The 17,845-nt window shown below is 39.9% G+C and overlaps 5 protein-coding genes across 7 annotated transcripts in view; 3 read left to right on the forward strand and 2 right to left on the reverse strand.

Moving 5' to 3' along the window:
• Positions 1-1,239: 1,239 nt before the first annotated feature.
• On the forward strand, positions 1,240-2,818 carry LOC105889686 (nuclear receptor 2C2-associated protein). Of its 2 annotated transcripts, none has more exons than XM_031574768.2 (5): positions 1,240-1,356; positions 1,546-1,636; positions 1,731-1,836; positions 1,986-2,056; positions 2,434-2,818. In XM_031574768.2, the coding sequence occupies exons 1-5, from the start codon at positions 1,286-1,288 to the stop codon at positions 2,554-2,556; spliced, it is 462 nt and encodes a 153-aa protein (XP_031430628.1). In that variant the 5' UTR covers positions 1,240-1,285; the 3' UTR covers positions 2,557-2,818. The 2 variants fall into 2 exon arrangements, with proteins under 2 accessions (XP_031430628.1, XP_012671047.1); XM_012815593.3 differs by having other exon boundaries at positions 1,989-2,056.
• On the reverse strand, positions 2,688-4,834 carry rfxank (regulatory factor X-associated ankyrin-containing protein). The gene is made up of 7 exons (XM_012815595.3): positions 4,228-4,834; positions 3,882-3,947; positions 3,702-3,802; positions 3,477-3,602; positions 3,303-3,369; positions 3,134-3,214; positions 2,688-2,985 (listed from the first exon to the last, which is right to left on the reverse strand). The coding sequence occupies exons 1-7, from the start codon at positions 4,313-4,315 to the stop codon at positions 2,921-2,923; spliced, it is 594 nt and encodes a 197-aa protein (XP_012671049.1). The 5' UTR covers positions 4,316-4,834; the 3' UTR covers positions 2,688-2,920.
• A 74-nt stretch (positions 4,835-4,908) lies between these two features.
• borcs8 (BLOC-1 related complex subunit 8) lies at positions 4,909-8,377 on the forward strand. Of its 2 annotated transcripts, none has more exons than XM_031574769.2 (5): positions 4,909-5,097; positions 5,287-5,399; positions 5,607-5,671; positions 5,767-5,874; positions 7,878-8,377. In XM_031574769.2, the coding sequence occupies exons 1-5, from the start codon at positions 5,061-5,063 to the stop codon at positions 7,939-7,941; spliced, it is 387 nt and encodes a 128-aa protein (XP_031430629.1). In that variant the 5' UTR covers positions 4,909-5,060; the 3' UTR covers positions 7,942-8,377. The 2 variants fall into 2 exon arrangements, with proteins under 2 accessions (XP_031430629.1, XP_031430631.1); XM_031574771.2 differs by lacking the exon at positions 7,878-8,377 and adding an exon at positions 6,180-6,264 and having other exon boundaries at positions 4,910-5,097.
• tmem221 (transmembrane protein 221) lies at positions 7,032-10,098 on the reverse strand. Its single transcript, XM_012815590.3, has 3 exons — positions 8,963-10,098; positions 8,530-8,615; positions 7,032-7,778 (listed from the first exon to the last, which is right to left on the reverse strand). The coding sequence occupies exons 1-3, from the start codon at positions 9,253-9,255 to the stop codon at positions 7,258-7,260; spliced, it is 900 nt and encodes a 299-aa protein (XP_012671044.2). The 5' UTR covers positions 9,256-10,098; the 3' UTR covers positions 7,032-7,257.
• Positions 10,099-14,140: 4,042 nt separating this feature from the next.
• Positions 14,141-17,845, forward strand: part of mef2b (myocyte enhancer factor 2b) — an 11,168-nt gene continuing 7,463 nt past the window's right edge. Inside the window, exon 1 of the mRNA XM_012815584.2 lies at positions 14,141-14,252. The gene's annotated coding sequence lies outside the window, so the exon portion shown is untranslated. The remainder of the gene's footprint in view (positions 14,253-17,845) is intronic.

A 17,845-nucleotide genomic window follows, 5' to 3' on the forward strand; every position in this document is an offset into this window, starting at 1 on the left:
GGGAAAGTAAATGCTTTCAAATCCCTTGTGCTCTCATTAAGTAACAATGTATAAAAGCTCTAGCACTGAAGGTCATTGCAATATTTATCTCAATTTAGATGAAGCCTGTTGCTGTGTACTTAAGAGGATTGCACTAATCATACTGGAAGAAGCACAATAAATAAATAACACAAATTAATCTACTAGCAACATTCAAACAGAAACCTTCAAAGTCTGTTCGGGAAATATCAGGGTATTGTAAATTTGTTGTTTGTTGTTATTGATCTATTAAAATAAGAGCGAGAGAGAAAGAGGGGAGAGGGAGAAAAAGTGCTCGGCATGGAATAAAGGACAGACCATTACTGCCATCTTGAGGTCTCTGAGAGGGTAATACATTTATACAAAAATAAAAACAAAAGTTTGCAAATTTGGTGGATAATAATGAATGTGTATTTAACAGCTAAACATTCATTAGCTTTGGAAATATAATCAAATTATTTTAATTACATTGCAGTGTACTAAAGGAAAGAATAGGTTTTGCACAAGTACTTCACCGCAATTTCGACATGCCTAATTACCTTTTAAAAAAGGTCTATTTTACCTGTTGGATTTCATTTCAAGGGACATTTTTGCAGTTAAGTGAAGTCAATTAGGTTATGCGCTGATCCCAAACAACTGAATGACTGAATTCACTGAAATAATTTCAATATCTGAGTAGTGTGCCTAATTATCTAAAAATAGTAGTGTAATTATCATTTTTAAATAAAGACAGCATTAAATATGAAAATAAATATAAATGTTTGAGATTTCTTAATAATGCAGCAATTCATCAATCAATTTCTTTAGAGATGCAAATGTCATGTCCAAATACTTTAAAGGTGACATTCTTAGGTTATTTATATCATATTATTATAACCCTAACCCTAACATTAACCCTAGACTAAGGTGACATTCTTAGGTTATTTGGACCCGTTTTAGAAAAGGGGCTTTTAAGAATATACTACAAGAATATAAACAATCCGCGTAGTAAAACAGTTTAGTCGCAAATACATAAAACAGAGCACAGGTCTACTTAACGTTTTACAGGAATTCAGATGAAAACTATATATGAACACACTGAATTTAGATCAGCGTACCTATAGACTTATATATCCATGAATATTTGTATCATGATATTTACAGACTACTGACAATTAGGCTAAGGCCCAACTACGTTCCATTCGAACTCAATTCAGTAGGGGGCGATCGAACAAACTAAAACACTTCCTTTACTTTGAGAGGAACGCCTTTGTGTTGTGGTACAGTGATGTGGTTGCTCTCCCACATGCCGAAATCAAAGATGGCTGCATCGCTGATATGCAGTAGCACCCAGAGCAGGTACGGAAATGCAGCTGATCGTAAGTGTCAAGCACTCTTTAGAAATGATAACAAGTATGTGCGGAAATGGGTTTATTTGCCTTGACTACTCTTTGATGTTTACGTGGCGCTGGGTCATGGATCTTAAATCATGTCGACAGAGAATTGCATTAGTCTACTACAACGTGAGCTTGTAATGTGTTTTAACAGAGTCAGTTCAGTCTTGAACAGAGATGTCAAACAGTTTGGGAAGAAGTACATGTTCGATTCCAATGAAGAGACGTGCTGGAATTCAGATCAGGTAACGTTAGGGTGCCTCTCACTAGCAGTCTTTTCATGCAATTGTAGATCGTCTGATGCAGATTCAGGAATAACGGCTCCATCTGTTGTGACAGGGCGATGCTCAGTGGGTCTTCCTGGAATTCCCTCAAAGTGTGCGGGTGACCGAGTTGAGGTTGCAGTTTCAGGGCGGATTTTCAGGGAGAACGTGCAGATTTCACGGTAGGTAATTTACACAGAGCAAACAAATCAGTGTTTGCTATCTTTAACAGCAATGGCTATAGGCGTTTTTTCATACAGTATAATTCTGACATAGTTTACTAATACTCCCACGAAACTGCACGATGGTATGTGTGTGTTCTGTCTCCCACCAGGCTGTTTACAAGATAATGACTTTGCACTCATCACAGACTTTTACCCAGAGGATGACAACTCGCTACAAATATCCTTATGCCTTGGCAACAGCTATTTTTGGGTACATTTGTTTTTGAAAAGTTTTCTCAGAATTCTTAGCCTATAGTTAAGTGGATCATATCTAATTCTACTAATCTAAACAAATATCAGATCAATATATAAAACGGGTTGTGAATGGGATGCCACATTCAAGGGCATGGGAAACACTTGCAGATATCGCACAGCTTGACAATTAAACACTTTTTACATTTGACATATTAATTCAAATTTCAAAAATGCCACTAGTTGATTGGATTGGCAGTAGGCCTAGCATTTTTGTTTGTACTGCTTCTGTTCTTAGCTAGAAACCCAAACATGCTGGGCTGGCCCTCTCCGTATGTTTATCCTCTTTGACTCCTCACCCACAGCTTTCCCATTCAGGAGGCCCCCCCAGTGCACAAGATGAAAATAGTTTTTGAAAACAGTGCTGACTTTTTTGGAAGAATAATTATTTACTCTTTGGATATCCTGGGAGAAAGAATGCAATGATTTTTTTTTATTTTAAAGGAAGAAATATACTACGGTCAAATAACAACACTGCTGCTTTTCTCCCTGAATATGACATAAGGTTTTTTTTGCCACATTTAAAGCATGAAAAAGAATGACTCTTAAAACAGTTATGCTAAAAAAATCACCAATCATGCCTTTATTATTTTAAAAGAAATATACATGTCTTTTTCAACTTCATTGCCATTTGAAAACCTTGCTGTTCCATAGGAGAAAAAAAATAAACACAAGTTTTGTACTTTGATTAGGTTTCTGGTCCCTGCTTGCGTTCCTCCATCACTTCTGATTGTCATTTGGCTCTGTACCTGCCCCTCCACTCCCTAAGAGTTCGCAGATTATACCGTCTTCATTTCTGGCTTTGGGACTCGTGTTTTAGTAGTTTCAGAACATGAACCTCGATGGCCTTTTGAGCTGTGAGGAATAAACAGCATTATGCCTAAAACATACTCAACAGGTGTTTACATATGCCAGCTATGAAGGCTCATTTGAATGATGGATAGACACATATCCAGTGAACACATACTTCATATACTATTGAGTTCATAGTTCATATACTTGCCTTCTTTGTGTCCCAAAGCGACGGCCAGGTCCATTGGGTTATATCCAGAGTCTGCTTCAAAGGTGAGATCAGCACCACTAGCTGGAATATGACAATAATAAATGCAGGCCGACCCAAACGACGATGAAGCTACATGTCTATCACCTGGAGGTAAAGGAGGTATACTCACCTAAAAGGGCATCCACACACCTCGCATGGTTACCTCGCACAGCATACAAAAGAGGGGTGCCTCCATTCTGAATGGATTAGGTTGGAGATTTGTGTTAGAAAAATGAATGAATGCTTGCCCCTCAAAACATCGGTCATTGTATGAGCAAAGTATGTGGAGGAGAAGAAGTCTTACCCAGTCATAAGAGTCTATATCAACTCCCTTTTTCAGAAGAAGCGTAACAATGTCAGCATAGCCTCTAGAGCTGGCTAAAGTCAAGGCGCTTTCCCGCTCCCGTGCAAGAACTTTGGGATCTGCTCCCTTAACATAAAAGAAAAGAAAAGCACTTGAACGCATAGATATGATTTCTGAATTAAAATAAATCAATACTTTCATCCTGAGCCAACCTGATTCACTTACCTTTTCCAAGAGGAATTTCACCATGTCAATTTCCCCAAAAGCCGCAGCCCACATAAGAGGAGTGTATCCACGCTTATCAGTGCTATTCAGCAAGGCACTCTCTGAAAGGGTATGAACCAGGTCAAGTGCATTCAACATTAGACACAAGTGGTCTTTGTGTTAGAGAATACTCAACCTTACCTTTGGAAAGATGAGCAGTCAATTGTGGAATGTCACCTTGAGCCGCCAGCTGGTGAACAGACAGGCCTAAGAGAGGATGAAGGCTTTAGCAATGGGTCCTCCTTGGTGGTGACAGCGCTGAGTGATGGTTACATGATGATGCACAATATGAAGTGGACTACACCTTGTGTATATGCATGGTCTGGTTGAGCAAATTTAGCTGTTTTTTTTTTTTCCTAAATAGATTTTTGTGACCATAACCACAGCCTTTGTTGATATTAAGACACTTTTTCAGTTAATCAGAGATGATTTCTCGATATGCATCTCATCACTTTGAAGACTTCATCGCATCACTTTGAAGACTTACTGTCCAATGTAGCTGGTCGAACTGTAGCCTCATTCCCACGTTGTCTATTTGTTAGAGTTGCGTTTGGGATCTCAATATCCTTGTCCATGTTACTTAAGAATAAATGTCATGGGCGATGCATGTACCATAACTAAAAAAATATTACGAACTTTTGACATATTAAACAGCTTAGTTCATTCCTATGACCTCCTTAACTGAAGTCTTGTAAAAGTGATCTAGGCCTACTGAAAACAAAATTGTAAGTTTTGAGCCAAATATATGATTATAGGGTCTAAGCCAATATAATCAAGAAAGAAAGTTGTGTGAAAACTGACTAGCCTAATTGTTGAACCAATCGCACTCTTACTCTTTGTTACCCGTCCTTTATAAACCGCAGTTAGTTCGTTACAATTGATTATTACCGCCTCATCATACATAGCAAGGTTTCAAACGAATCTTCTAGATGACAACGCATTTCTATCGAACGTTTTAGGTCACGAAGACGCTCCTGAGAGGGATGCTTATCAAAAGTGAAACAAAAATGTTTCACACATTCCCATGATGCATTCGACAATTCTTTACGTAGGACACCGTGTCTAACGTGCTGTCGTAAGACAGATAACTATTTCCCGGTAGATTTCCCCTGTAATCTTTTTCATTTTGGACATTAATTAAGACACTGTGATCAGTTTAAAATATTTCTCGCCGTGGAATATCATAACCTGGGAACTGTACTTCCAGTGCCTTTGAGGAACAACGGACCAATTTCCAGGGGCACAAAGAAAGCAAAATAGACCGACATTACTGCCAAGACTGAGACAGAGACGCACAATTTTCGGTTTTTATTTGTCGAAATGGATGACCAGGAAATGCAGCTTAAAGTTAAAAGAGGTACATATTTAATAACTATCATAAACAGCTAATGTTATATCTGTGGACGCTGCTAGTCTTTTGACGACCTGTCCTAATTTACGTTAGCGAACAGCTAGTAGTCAGCTGACTGACATCAGTGCATGCAGTTTGTTATGATATATTTTACAGCAAGTGATCTAACTAAAATGTAATTTATCTGTATTCCAGTGACCGATAAATTCACGGAAAGTATGTACGTTTTGGCCAACGAACCGTCAGTTGCGCTGTACAGATTACAGGAGCATGTCAGGAGGTCACTTCCAGAGTTAGTACAACACAAAGTGAGTTTATGTCGTCTTTTCTATTTTGATTCCTCTCCATGCATGTTATTATCATTATTTACAGACCTGTTATTTTAACCGGGATAATTTCTTTTACACAAGAAAATTGCCACTCAATGTCATTGCCGTGCTGTTGTGGCATTATACCATTCTGAAATGGTGGAGCCAATCTAGGGCGTCTTTTAAATAATTGTTCTCCTTTCACAGTCAGATATGCAAAGCTGGGAAGAGCAAAGTCAAGGGGCCATTTATTCAGTGGAGTATGCATGCAGGTAGTGTATGGACTATCAAACAAAGATGTTTCCATGGTCTTTTTAAGAGTGTTATTTCAGTAGGCCTCACATTTTTTATTACATTTTCTCCACAGCGCTGTTAAAAGCATGACCAACAGCAGTCTCTACTTCAAAAGCATAGATGGATTGCTTCGTCAGGCCATCTCTATGAAAGACCAGATCAACAATACCCAAGGCCGCAGGTAGAGGTCATCATTCACGTAATTTATCATTCAGACGAAATGAACATTACAAATTGTATTATTAAACAAAGAAAAGCACACTGACCAAAGGATGGACACAGACTATAACAGACAAGTTAAACATGTTCTGTTGGCCTCTCATTTGAGTTTTTGTTCTATTATCTTTCATATGTGATGGTATCATTGAACTTTTTTCCACCCAACATGACCATCTGTTTCTTGATTATTATTTTTTTAACTTAGTTCATTCTGTTTCATTTGTTGTCATGTTTCTGTTTGTTTTTATGTGTGTAATGACACGTTAGTGATGTGAACCCCACTACACCCCCCCTTGACCCTTGCCCATCCTCTGCCTCCTGACCACTGACCAATGGGAAACTGATTCCGAGGTTAGTACCCCCTTAATCAACATGTGCTCACCAGTGGAAAACTTTACTACTCCTCTGCAGGAATGTCTTACATCAAAAGTCATCAATTTAGTGTCCAATTTGGCATCAGTTTAAAGCCTATCTTGGCTGACTAACAGTAAGACCAGTTTCTCCACCAGTTCCTTTCATGTCCATGATCTGCAACATAGAAATGGTAACAGTGTTTAAAACTGTATTTAACAGTAAAGTGGGCTTACTTCGTAACATATATTTTGAGACTTTTGAGGCCATTGTTACAAGAATAGAGAAAATGAAGACTCGGTGACTCCCTGTGATAGTTAAGAGGCTTCTGTGTCGGCTGAGTGAGTGAGCTGGTCAACTCATTTGATCACTGACCACATATCTCAGCTGTAGTAGATCTGTGTCAAGTGAACACAAGTTCCATTGGACTGTGTGTACAAGATGTGCCATAAATTCTTCTTTTGGTCACTGGTTTTATTTCAAAGCTCAGTGCTGTTTATATCCATCAAGTCAATGGGTCAGACAGGCTTTAAAAACTAACAGTTTCAACTAGTCTATGGTTAAATTGTTTCTTTAGGTCCTTTAGAATACCTATTAGAATTGTTACACTAAATTATTGAATACAAAATACTTTACAAATAGACTGACAAAAGCAAATTGTATTTATTGGAAATTATTTCGGGCCAGTATGGAAAATTACATTACTGACAGGAAACTAATAAGTTAATATAACAATACAAAAATATCAAACAAAAGCATTTTCACGGTTCAGCTTGATCAACAGTTAGAGAAGTGTTGCATGGGGACTCCACATGATCCATTAAGCACTGTCAGTGTTGTGTAAACCATAATAACCTCCTCATTCTTTGTTATGTCAATAGACGGTACAAAGCATATACATTATACAGCATTTATGACCATTCATAAATGCTGTGTGACTGGCAGGTGGAACTACTGATGTCTGAATACAGGCTGGCCCCTGGGTCAGTGGTGATCATACTAGAGTGGAGTCCTTGCCGATGGCACCTGACTTCCGCGCCAGCACAGTCCTCATCTCACTGTTGATGCCATTCCAGGGCTTGGACGGGGACTGGAGCAGGCCGGACTCAGCCGACAGGGTCCGGTGCATGCGCGGGGCTCCTCCGCTGCCACTGTAGCTCTCCTTCTCGCTGGTATGGCTGGGCACCCCACTGGACGGAGCGTACTGCTGCTGCTTCTGTCTCACGTTAGGGCAGGGAGGGTAGGACAGCTGGCGCTGCAGGCCGGCTTGGCTGCGCTGGCCCCTGGTTTTGTCCTCGTGGCCAGGCTCAGGAGGGTGGGCACCGGGGCTGATCTCAGGCTCGTTCTGGTACATGGTGTGGGGGTGCTCGCTCTGGTACTGCCGGGCGGTGCGGGCAGCTCGTGCCAGGGAGTGTGCCACTATGATCAACAGCACAAGGATTCCAGAGCACAGGACGCACACGCTGGCGATGCCCGTCTCATTCTCAAACACTAAGAGCATGTAGATGGACAAGGCTGCAACAGAGAGAATATGCTCCGTTAAATATTTATAACACCCTTGCCATTGTTGAGGTACTGATTTACCCTGTTTTTGTTGTGTTAACTCTTTTGAAGGAAAAGAACGGTGGAGACTGCGGTGTCAAAAGAAGTGGGGGAGAAGCACGGTTCTGGAATGTGAAGCGGCGGCCCTACAGGCCCTCTCACTCTGCACTGAAGAGGTGGGGGGTTCAAAAGGTCCCTTGTCCCTTAATCTTGTGAGAGTGCTGCCATTACATCAGCAGACCAGGACCCCTCAAAAAAGGACCTCCCCACAAGGGAGACCTGTCATTCGGCCAGGCCTGCCATTAGAATGCCTGTTTGGGGATGTCTATAAAAGAAGGAATTGTTCTCAGTCGTGCATACTGCTCTCAAGGAATTTGACCAGACCTCGCTGCAGGTTGAGGTGCTGACTGACAACCTGAGATTTTTCAATGAGTTTAACTTTTGCTTTCCTTTTTATCATTTCTTTTATTCTTTAAAAAAAAAATCTAACTTGAGATTGGCTTCACTGCAAATGTTTGGTATGATTATAATTTAAATTTGCTTAGTAATGATTAAAATTACTTTTGTAATAAGCTCTCCACTTCAGCTTCTTCCTTTCAGGGGCCTGACCTTTTCGGGTCAGAAAACCCTCGCAGAGCTAGACAGTTTTTTATAAGTTACGATGGGGACCGCTGATATGGAACCAAAGTTACACATTTATGTAAGAACAATGTGTTTTGCTTACCTGCTAGATAGATAGACACACCGAGACAGAATAAACCTATGGCCACATGCCGCACAGCTCTACTGTCCAATAGAAACCAGTCAGCTCTGCAGAGGAATGAAGAAAAGGTTAATCAAACCAGTCAGTCATGCTTTTGGGGTATATGTGCATTAGATGGTCAATGTTTGTGACCACTACGTTAAATTAGTTTTACACAATGAAAATTGTATGAAAGTACTAGCCTGTTTAGAATGTGGGAATGGTCGTTGGGTCATGAATGGTAAGCACAATGAGAATTGTATTCAGTTTGAATGAGGGGGCGCATTGGCATTATGGGGTTACCCATTAGGCTACTAATGAACTGAATAATATTTTAGCGTGTTTAAAGTCTTGTATAAAGTCATCAAAACATTCTTTGATTCCACGGTGTATGTGTATGAACAACAAATGTTACCTCTCCGTGTCTTCATCCCCTCTGCAAATCTCGGCGGTGAAATAGCTATGCAGGAGGCATACCACTACAGAACTCAGGTTTAGTGTCAAAGACAAAGCAGTAAGAACTGTTGAAACTGGCAAGAGAACAAGTGAAACTTCAACGGGAACGACAGACGATGTAGATTCCCTGACACTCGTTTGTTGTGATTGAAGTTGGAAAATCAAGAGGGCTGATAGCAAGGACATAATTGCAGACAGAACCCCTAATAAAGCAAGTACCATTAAAGATCGTTGGCTATACGTGTAAGTCATTTTTAGGGTGAAATAAATCCTTGAAACTGCAGAAATAATTCGCCTCCGTCCGAAAAACAAAGTTGAATGGTCTCCCTCGCGGAAAGCTCCTCAAAATGGTGCCGCAGGTGCCCGCAGAGAGGTTGCAGCGTTTGGATTTGTCAACAGTTATTCGTTTTAGATTTCCATTTAGCTGGATGTAGGAAAACAACCAAAGAGAGGAGAAACGAGCGTTGGAATGTGCATTTGTGCGTCGTGGAGAGGTCCGGTCACTTCTCAGGCTGAGCATGTGATGTTCTTAAAATCCCCAGATTAAAAACTTCGCTACAACAATGGACTTTTCACTCAGATTCTCCGACACAATGAGACGACTCGCTCGTCCCAGAGAGGTCTACCTCCTAGATAAGATATCCAAAATAGCCTATATTATGATAAATTATGCTATCACTGAACTCCATCAGAATTATTTAGGCTTTGTGCCATTACTCTGCAAAAATATTCGCAGGCGTATGCATTTTGTTTTTACTAAAAAGCAGTTACATTTATTTAAGGCAATATTTTTTTTCTGTCATAACTATGTAATACATTTCGCAGCGTATTTATAGTCATCGTCTTTCAGTAATAGGCTGTCTGTGTGCACGAAGCAGATTTGATCAAGAGCCATGCGTTATTAAAGCGTTGTATATTTATCACCCAAAAGTCGTAATTTGTCCCATTGTTTTAAAGCAGTGCAATGTCAGATGCATGTTTGCTAGTATTAGTAGGGTTAAAGACATGGAGCCTCTGGGATTTCAGGGTGGTGAGGCATGTGCTTTCATTCTCTTCTCTGAATCCAATTAACTTTTCAATGGTTGCTATGGTGACACTCCAAGAGCCTGCACCCTCACATTGCTGAGCAATCCGCTCATCACATTAATTTGGGCTTTGTAATGTAGGCGCTTGTTGAATAAAAAAACAAACATTTAGTAACATCAAAAGCATTTGAAAAACGCAATTCTTGAACTGTGGATTTAGTATTCCTAAACCTGTGTATCAGACTCACTCCGACCGTGAAGTGATGTGTTATTTTGTTGTTGTTTTTGAGAAATGCAGTGAGCCCTGCCTCTCCGAACTTTTTGACAGGACCATATGTGTGTATACTGTATACTGTATACTGACTGTGTAGAGTTGTGCACTGAATAGCCAGAGTAAGGCTCATGCAGGCCAGCCAATAGTAGGTTTTGATCAACGTAAATATCACACCTAAAACTCATGACAGTAGCTTAAAAAGGTAGTTTTCCAGTGTGGTCTATGCCAGCCCTAATTACTTTCTTCTCACTTCAGGCCTTTGTGTGTTGGGCGTCTGTAAAGTTCTGTGGGTAAGAAGGGTTGCATGAGAGCACCCATCCATCCCACTCAAACATCTTTGCACATTTACGGAGAAGTGACCTCCACCAGACAGTTTATGGTGTTCTATCCATGTACAGTGGTATTCAACCCCCAGGACACTCATCACCATGTTCACAATTACAAATGATACTCACACATATTATCCAAATCGATATTGTCATTGTGAACACATGCCTTACTATATATATTCTAAAGGCTACAGAAGTAGGCTAATTTGTTTAATAAAATTAGAAATGAATAAATTCAAAACTAAAACATTCTGCTTGGATAAGTATTCAACCCCTATACATTAATACTTAGAGTACCCCTTTGCTGCAATACCATTTTGGTAACCTACATTTTGGTCACCTCATCATTAAGTCCAAGTTCTTTATTAAGATCCTTGTGTTAGTTACCTTATTGAAAGGTAAGATAAAAGATTAACAGAAAAAAAAAAATTAAAAGTCCAATGTGAATACAACGGATGTCATAGCCTAGGGCTTACCAATTATCCCTTACTGTATTCTTATAACCCCTGTAAATGCTTTGCAAACTATTTAGATTTGTTTGTTGTCTTTTTGTGTAAAACTACTTGGTAATAGTACAGTACTCATTTGAAAGGGGACAAACATTTCACAGTTATGGTAAATTGCCTTTCAGAGAACAGGTGGTGGTGGGGTGTTGCAGCTCAAGGTTGGTGGTAAGGAGTGCAGGGCCAGCTAGAAGCTGCTCTGAACAAGATAAGCTGGGTGCTATAAAAAAGTATACACAACGAAGAATTGCTCTAACATATGCATTCTAACCATGGAGGCTATTTCTGAGTCTGACAAGCTCACCACATGCTCAAAAGGTAGAGGCCACTGATGTTGTCAAAAGCAGAAGTGAGAAGTTTCAGGAAAACACAAAACTTGTCTAATCATGAACACTTTCCAAAGGTTCCCACATCTAACAACAAAGACAAGTTAAAGTATCTCTTTTCTAATTTGCCAAACAGTAAGAGACCACGCTGCATGTGTTACAGTCATTCGTTAATTATCATCACATTATAATGTAGCGCATCAGGACTAACATATTTGGCTTGAAGCTCAAGGGTTCATTCATCTTCGGCTGAAACCGTCTTCTGTGTGTTTGGATTAAACACCATGCATGCATGTCCATGTTCTGTGTGTCTGGATTAAACACCACGCATGCATGTTCTGTGTGTTTGGATTAAACACCACGCATGCATGTTCTGTGTGTTTGGATTAAACACCATGCAGTCATGTCCATCTTCTGTGTGTCTGGATTAAACACCATGCATGCATGTTCTGTGTGTTTGGATTAAACACCATGCAGTCATGTCCATCTTCTGTGTGTTTGGATTAAACACCACGCAGGCATGTCCATCTTCTGTGTGTCTGGATTAAACACCACGCAGGCATGTCCAGGACACTTTTGTGGGTGGGAATTTAGAACTGTAGGATGAGAAATGGAAAAACTCATTGTTGCAGGATAAGATTTTCATCCTTTTTCTTTCTAGCTCCCACTTCCCCAGATTTTAAGTTTTTAGTTTTCAGTGGTTGGGCATGAATACCCCACTCCAGCATGGAAAATGCTGAGGACAGACATGTCTTTATGGGTCAGGGAATTTCAGCAGTCTGATAGGATGTTGCTGTTTCTTACATCAGATGACGTGCAGCAAGAGCAACCTAGGACCTCTGCTCCCTGCCGCGTGTAAATGAGTTAATGGACTCATCTACAAAAGTGAGCTGTGGAGAGTAATCAGGGTTTGTCAGGCGATGGAAATAACACATCAGGATGTATATTTAGATGCGATGACAGACATGCAGCAAGTCCTAAAAACAGTTCAGAATAATGTTTCCTAAATAAATGTGTGAATTATTGCCTCTAAATATAACGGTCAGTATGTATGCATGGCTTTGACCTCTCTTAGATGACAAACATGAAAATGCTGACCATGCTTTAATGTCTGAGTTCTCAATTTTTAAAGGTGCAATGGGTAGTTTCGCCTCAATGAAATGTGCCCACAACATCACAAACATCCAAATAATTCTCATTTAAAGCACAAAGGTATTGTCTGTCCTTTGCAAACTTTAAGAATGTCACCACATGCAAAAAAGGAGTTTATTCTAGTTTTGTGTAAAACAAAATGTACTCATACTGTGGCCAGCAACCAGTACATGTACCATTTAGTGAAGGATGAGCTGATTTCACCCAAAAATATCCTGTTCACTCTTATGCATTTAGCACAAATGTTATATTAAACTACAGAGGTCAAGACATTTACCAATGTAACAGGAACAGATATGCTTCAGCTTGATTTGTGGAGCATAGCACTTGCCATCAGCACGAAGGTCAGAAAAACCAATAAAATATCTAATATCTAATAATGTAATACTAATTATATAATACTAATTATCTCAAGTTATTAAGCATGGAAGTGTAACTGAATTGAAATCAGGAGACAGCATCAAGAGATGGCGCAGTGGTGATGATCCAATATTCACAATGTTTCTTCTTCATCACATTTCAGCAAGGGGTGTTGTGAGATGCAGCACACCTGTTTAAGACTTTTCAGCAGAGTAATTTCATAAAACAACTATTTGAATACACATTAAGTTTTAAAGTTTGATACACAGCTCCAATATATTTAGTATTTTCAGTGTTAGAGTGATCTCAGTCGTCATGGAGACAGAATGCCAAAATAAGAGCCAGTAGATATGGAAATAGCCCTCCTAAATATAAATTCATCTCCTACAAACATCTCATGAAGACAGTTGGGCTCCACACGTTAGGGCCCATAGTGCCCAGTAAAGGCCTCAGTCTTCAGTCTTTCTCTTAGTGTTGTCTACCCTTTCGTGAGTGGAAATGTTGAACCCACTGAGCATCAAACACTGGACATCATGACAGACTCTCACAGCAATGACTGCCACAAACTAAATAAAGCTACCTCCGCCAGCTACCTCTTACCCTGATAAGCGGTTGCAAAGACATTTTGTGAGACAGATCATATCTTAAGAAGAAATATGTAGGTGACAAGTGAGATGTTAGTGTTTCATGAAACTATATATGGTACCATTAGTCTTCCAGACAGCAAATATTGGCTCTTGTCTCATAGGCCCACACCTCATCATTTTATCAAAGCATCTTTTAGAATTCGATAAACACGTCTTTTAGAACCTAAAATTCGAAAGTGCCTTGTATCAAGCTAACATGTTTGAGGATTCATGTTCGATGGTTCATCATAAACTATGCAGATTTATTACCAGGGCGGAATTGCTCATGTTCGTTTGAAGAAAATGGCAAACGACAAAAGTGACAAAAATACCTATTCCAACAATAGCGTCAAAGATATGCCAGTCACATAGTCACGGACTCCTGATGAAAGGCTATTTAAAGTTTTAGCACTGACAGCCTTCATTCACTGGCGCACACCACGTTTATGAGGCGCTTGTTCAAAATAGGTTTGAAAACGGCCTCCCGTAGTAGAGCGCTAAACCAATGGCACAGCAGAGTGGGCGTTCCTGTTTCATTTACAAATAGACGGACGGTAGAGTATACGCATCTGGAGAATGAACACCGATCTGCCCAGCTTCAATATCAGACCGAAGAGACAACTCCAAACCAGCTCACTCTGAAGACACCTTAAGGTAACAACTTCAAAATGCTTTGTATAAAGATAAAAAGCGTGGTTCACTTGGACGTTTGACCGGAGTTGCTTAGTCAAAGCTATGGATGTGGGCTATGTTTAGACTACAGCTGGTTGGAGAGACTCGTGACAGGTGAGCAAGCAAAATACAGCTGTGAAAGGTGGTGGAAGAGAGAGACATATGGAGAACAACATTCATGAATGTTCCTGTCTGAGTAATAATATCATTTATGGGATCGATTGTGTGTAGTTTCCCTCAGCTAACAGAATCTTGCCTAGTAGGCCACAAAGTTGCCGTAAACTGGGAACAGTATTGTGATAAACAAGTAAGACTGTATAGATGTATGGTTGTTTGAGCAGCAGGAATTTGTTATTTAACACTGCATGATATTAAGTAGGGTAAATATTTAATCTTTAATATTTATCTCCCTACAATTCTCAGTAAGACTGGCTTTTTATTCGGATAAGCACTACATAATGTTTTGTGCAAAGGGGAAGTAAGGATTTAGCTTAAAACCATGAAAAAATAAATCTCATTATTGCAATTACCTTTAGTTATAAAGAAGTTAATTCATATGTCGTCTATAACATTTAGATGCAGTTAGATGCAGTTTAATGTTGTAGTTTTATTGTATAAATTCCCCAAACCATTTATATCATGTTGTAGTATATTATTACATAATTCGATTACTCTATGTTTGCTTGCTAATGATCTTGCCAGACAGTACTCTTTTAACTGTACACCTCACATTTGGAGGCATCAGTCACTTTCAGTCAACAAGGGATTAGGTTTTTTTTTCATCATAGATTATCTCTCTTATTACCTGTCAACAGAGGAAACCTACTGTTCACATTTCACTGAATCAAACTTTAAGTTCAAGTTAGTACATTCATTCTAAAATTCTAATACCCACTCATCTCATGCAAATTCTTCGGTATGTGCACAAAGCATTGATTCATTTTCCTGACGTTGGATCTCACTAGCATTCTTACACTATTTGTACTTTTTTTTTTCGACAAAGTCTTCAGACAAATACTGAAGACACTCCGTGAGATTTTTGGCGAGTGTGACTCGGTTTCGAGGTTGTGGATATTAATATGCAAATAACAAGACCGTGGCTTTCTATTTTAGTCAGTCTTCTGAAACCTGGTTTCCCATGTCAGTGCAGCATTATATGACATGTGAAGTACCTTCTATGAGAGGGTGTCAATAATCAATAATTGGAAAACATTTCCCTACCCGTGATGATTGGCTAATATTTTCCTATGAGTGTCCGGAACAGTGCCACAGTGTATCTTAAACAGTGTTAGCTAATCAAAGGTTGATTTATCCACTGCATTGTTGAATGTTGTCCTCAAGACAGTTAAATAATAGCCGCGTTAAAGTAATTTAAGAAATATGTCTCTAAACGCTTTGGTATTAATGAGAGCAGGATCCACACATCAACACTATTATATTATATTATATTATATTATATCAACCCAAATGTGTTTTTGTGACGCACACATGGTTGTGTAGCTTAACAACATAGACAGGCTGATACTATATATAGTACACATAGAATACATAAAGTTGTAAGTCATCAGCGGATGCTATACATAGTACACAAGCTACAAGCAACAAGCTGCAGTCAACAAAAACAATGTTCTTTGGTTCTATTGTACTCTTTCCTTCAGTTATGGTAACACCTTAGACTGTATGATGAAACTGTTTGTTGTCAGAGCGTTCCCTGCAAGGCCTTGGGCAATTAAGACTCCTCCGCTCCCGGGAGGGCCTGTGTGAGAGGGAGAGTGGGCACAGGGAGGGCGCCTGTCTGTGTGAGAGGGAGAGTGGGCACAGGGTGGCAGGCCCTCTCTGTTTGTGTAGTCTTTTCCACCAGCCTGGCCTCTGGGAGGGCACCACAGGAAGTCACGGTCTCTCTAAGGGATAAGAACTGTGGCACATGCAGAGTCAAAAGGAGACATGCAATGCCGACAGTATTGCGTCATACGGATGTATACTAGCTAGCTACCTTGCAAGCATTAGGACAGGCATCTTCAGTCCCTTAAATATCCTAGTGTAAAACAGTTTACTGGCATTGACACCTACACTGAGGAGGTGCTGACCCAGTGCATTGATTTGTCTCTGAAAAGATGGCAAAAGCTTTTTTAGTGTTTTGTAAGGTGTATTAATAGCAAATGCCACATCTTCATTTTAGAAGATTTCCTCATGTGTTCATCACACACTGTATATTACATGCCTCCACTCCACGGGTTGGACCTGAAATGATTAGGTCATCAGGAGCCTGAACTCAAATATTGGGGGTATTTTTGTAACTTTTTATGGATATTTCTAAGAGTTGAAATTGGAAAAGAACCTAAAAACTACAACAGACTGTGTTGAGTGAAGGCGGGTGGGTGAAGGCGGGTGGGGGAAAGCGGGTGGAGGAACTCCAGTTTTGTCCAGACTGGTAATTTGTCCCCGCAGGTAAACTCCACGTCCAACAGAGTCTATTTGCACATTATTTGGCTTGTCAGCAGCTGTCTAGCACTGATACCATCACCTGAACAGTGACGTGATGAAGGCCCCCAGATCTGAATATGCTTTATAAGGCAATAACAGTCAAAGAGGTGGATTCCTTGCTGTCTCCTGACTCTGTGTGCCAAGACCGGCTCGGCTGTGGCGGGCACTCTCGGGGTCGTGGGAACGCAGGCACCATATCCGCTCGCCATGCGGGTTTGATCCTATTTATAGAAGAGGTCATGCATGTCCACTATAAGAGGAATAGTAGTGGTGAAACAATCCCTACGGGGTTCACATCAACAGAGCAGAGCAGAGCAGTCACCCAGGACACTGAGCATGCTTTGGGCGTTCATTTTATTTACACCTTATACTGCAGTAACGTGTGTTAAAAAGAAATGGTTGATGCAAATACTCTAATTACACCTTATACTGCAGTAACGTGTGTTAAAAAGAAATGGTTGCTGCAAATACTCATTAAACTGTGTTGAACAGCTGATATGATACATTAATAGTGACAAGACATTAAATGATATTTTGATAATATATTATTATATTGTTAATATATTATTATATTGATAATTTTAGACTGACAAAATTGCAATTACCTGACCAGCTGCAGTAATTTACAGCATAGTTCTAGTTGTGTGTGAACTGTGCGTGGTACCACACTCCACTGGAGGAATAAAAAACATTAATATGTCACTGTGTCCTTTTGCCCCCGCTGTCTAATTGTTTGTGTATCTTCAGCTCATGAGAGAAAAGGGGGTGTATTGGAACATTTTCCTTTTAAAAAAAACAAAACGGTAGTACACGGTAGTAACAACATTGCTTACAGTATTCTACCTTTAAATGGAGATGGCATATTTTTAACTATAACTTCCGGAGAAAGAAAATTAGGCCTGGGATAAGCGAGACTGAGTGGGTGTGAGCCTGAGTAAAGACTAACAAAAGAACTCAACAGCCTCTTCAGGTTAAAAATACATACCCCTCTATTATAGGCCTAGGGGGCGGGGTGATCAGGGATTCAACGAGAAAATGAAAAGGAATTTCACATAGTACATGGATCCCACATTTCAACATTTGTATAAAAA

The sequence above is a fragment of the Clupea harengus genome, chromosome 10 (genome assembly GCF_900700415.2).
Source record: "Clupea harengus chromosome 10, Ch_v2.0.2, whole genome shotgun sequence".
NCBI classification, from domain to species: domain Eukaryota; kingdom Metazoa; phylum Chordata; class Actinopteri; order Clupeiformes; family Clupeidae; genus Clupea; species Clupea harengus.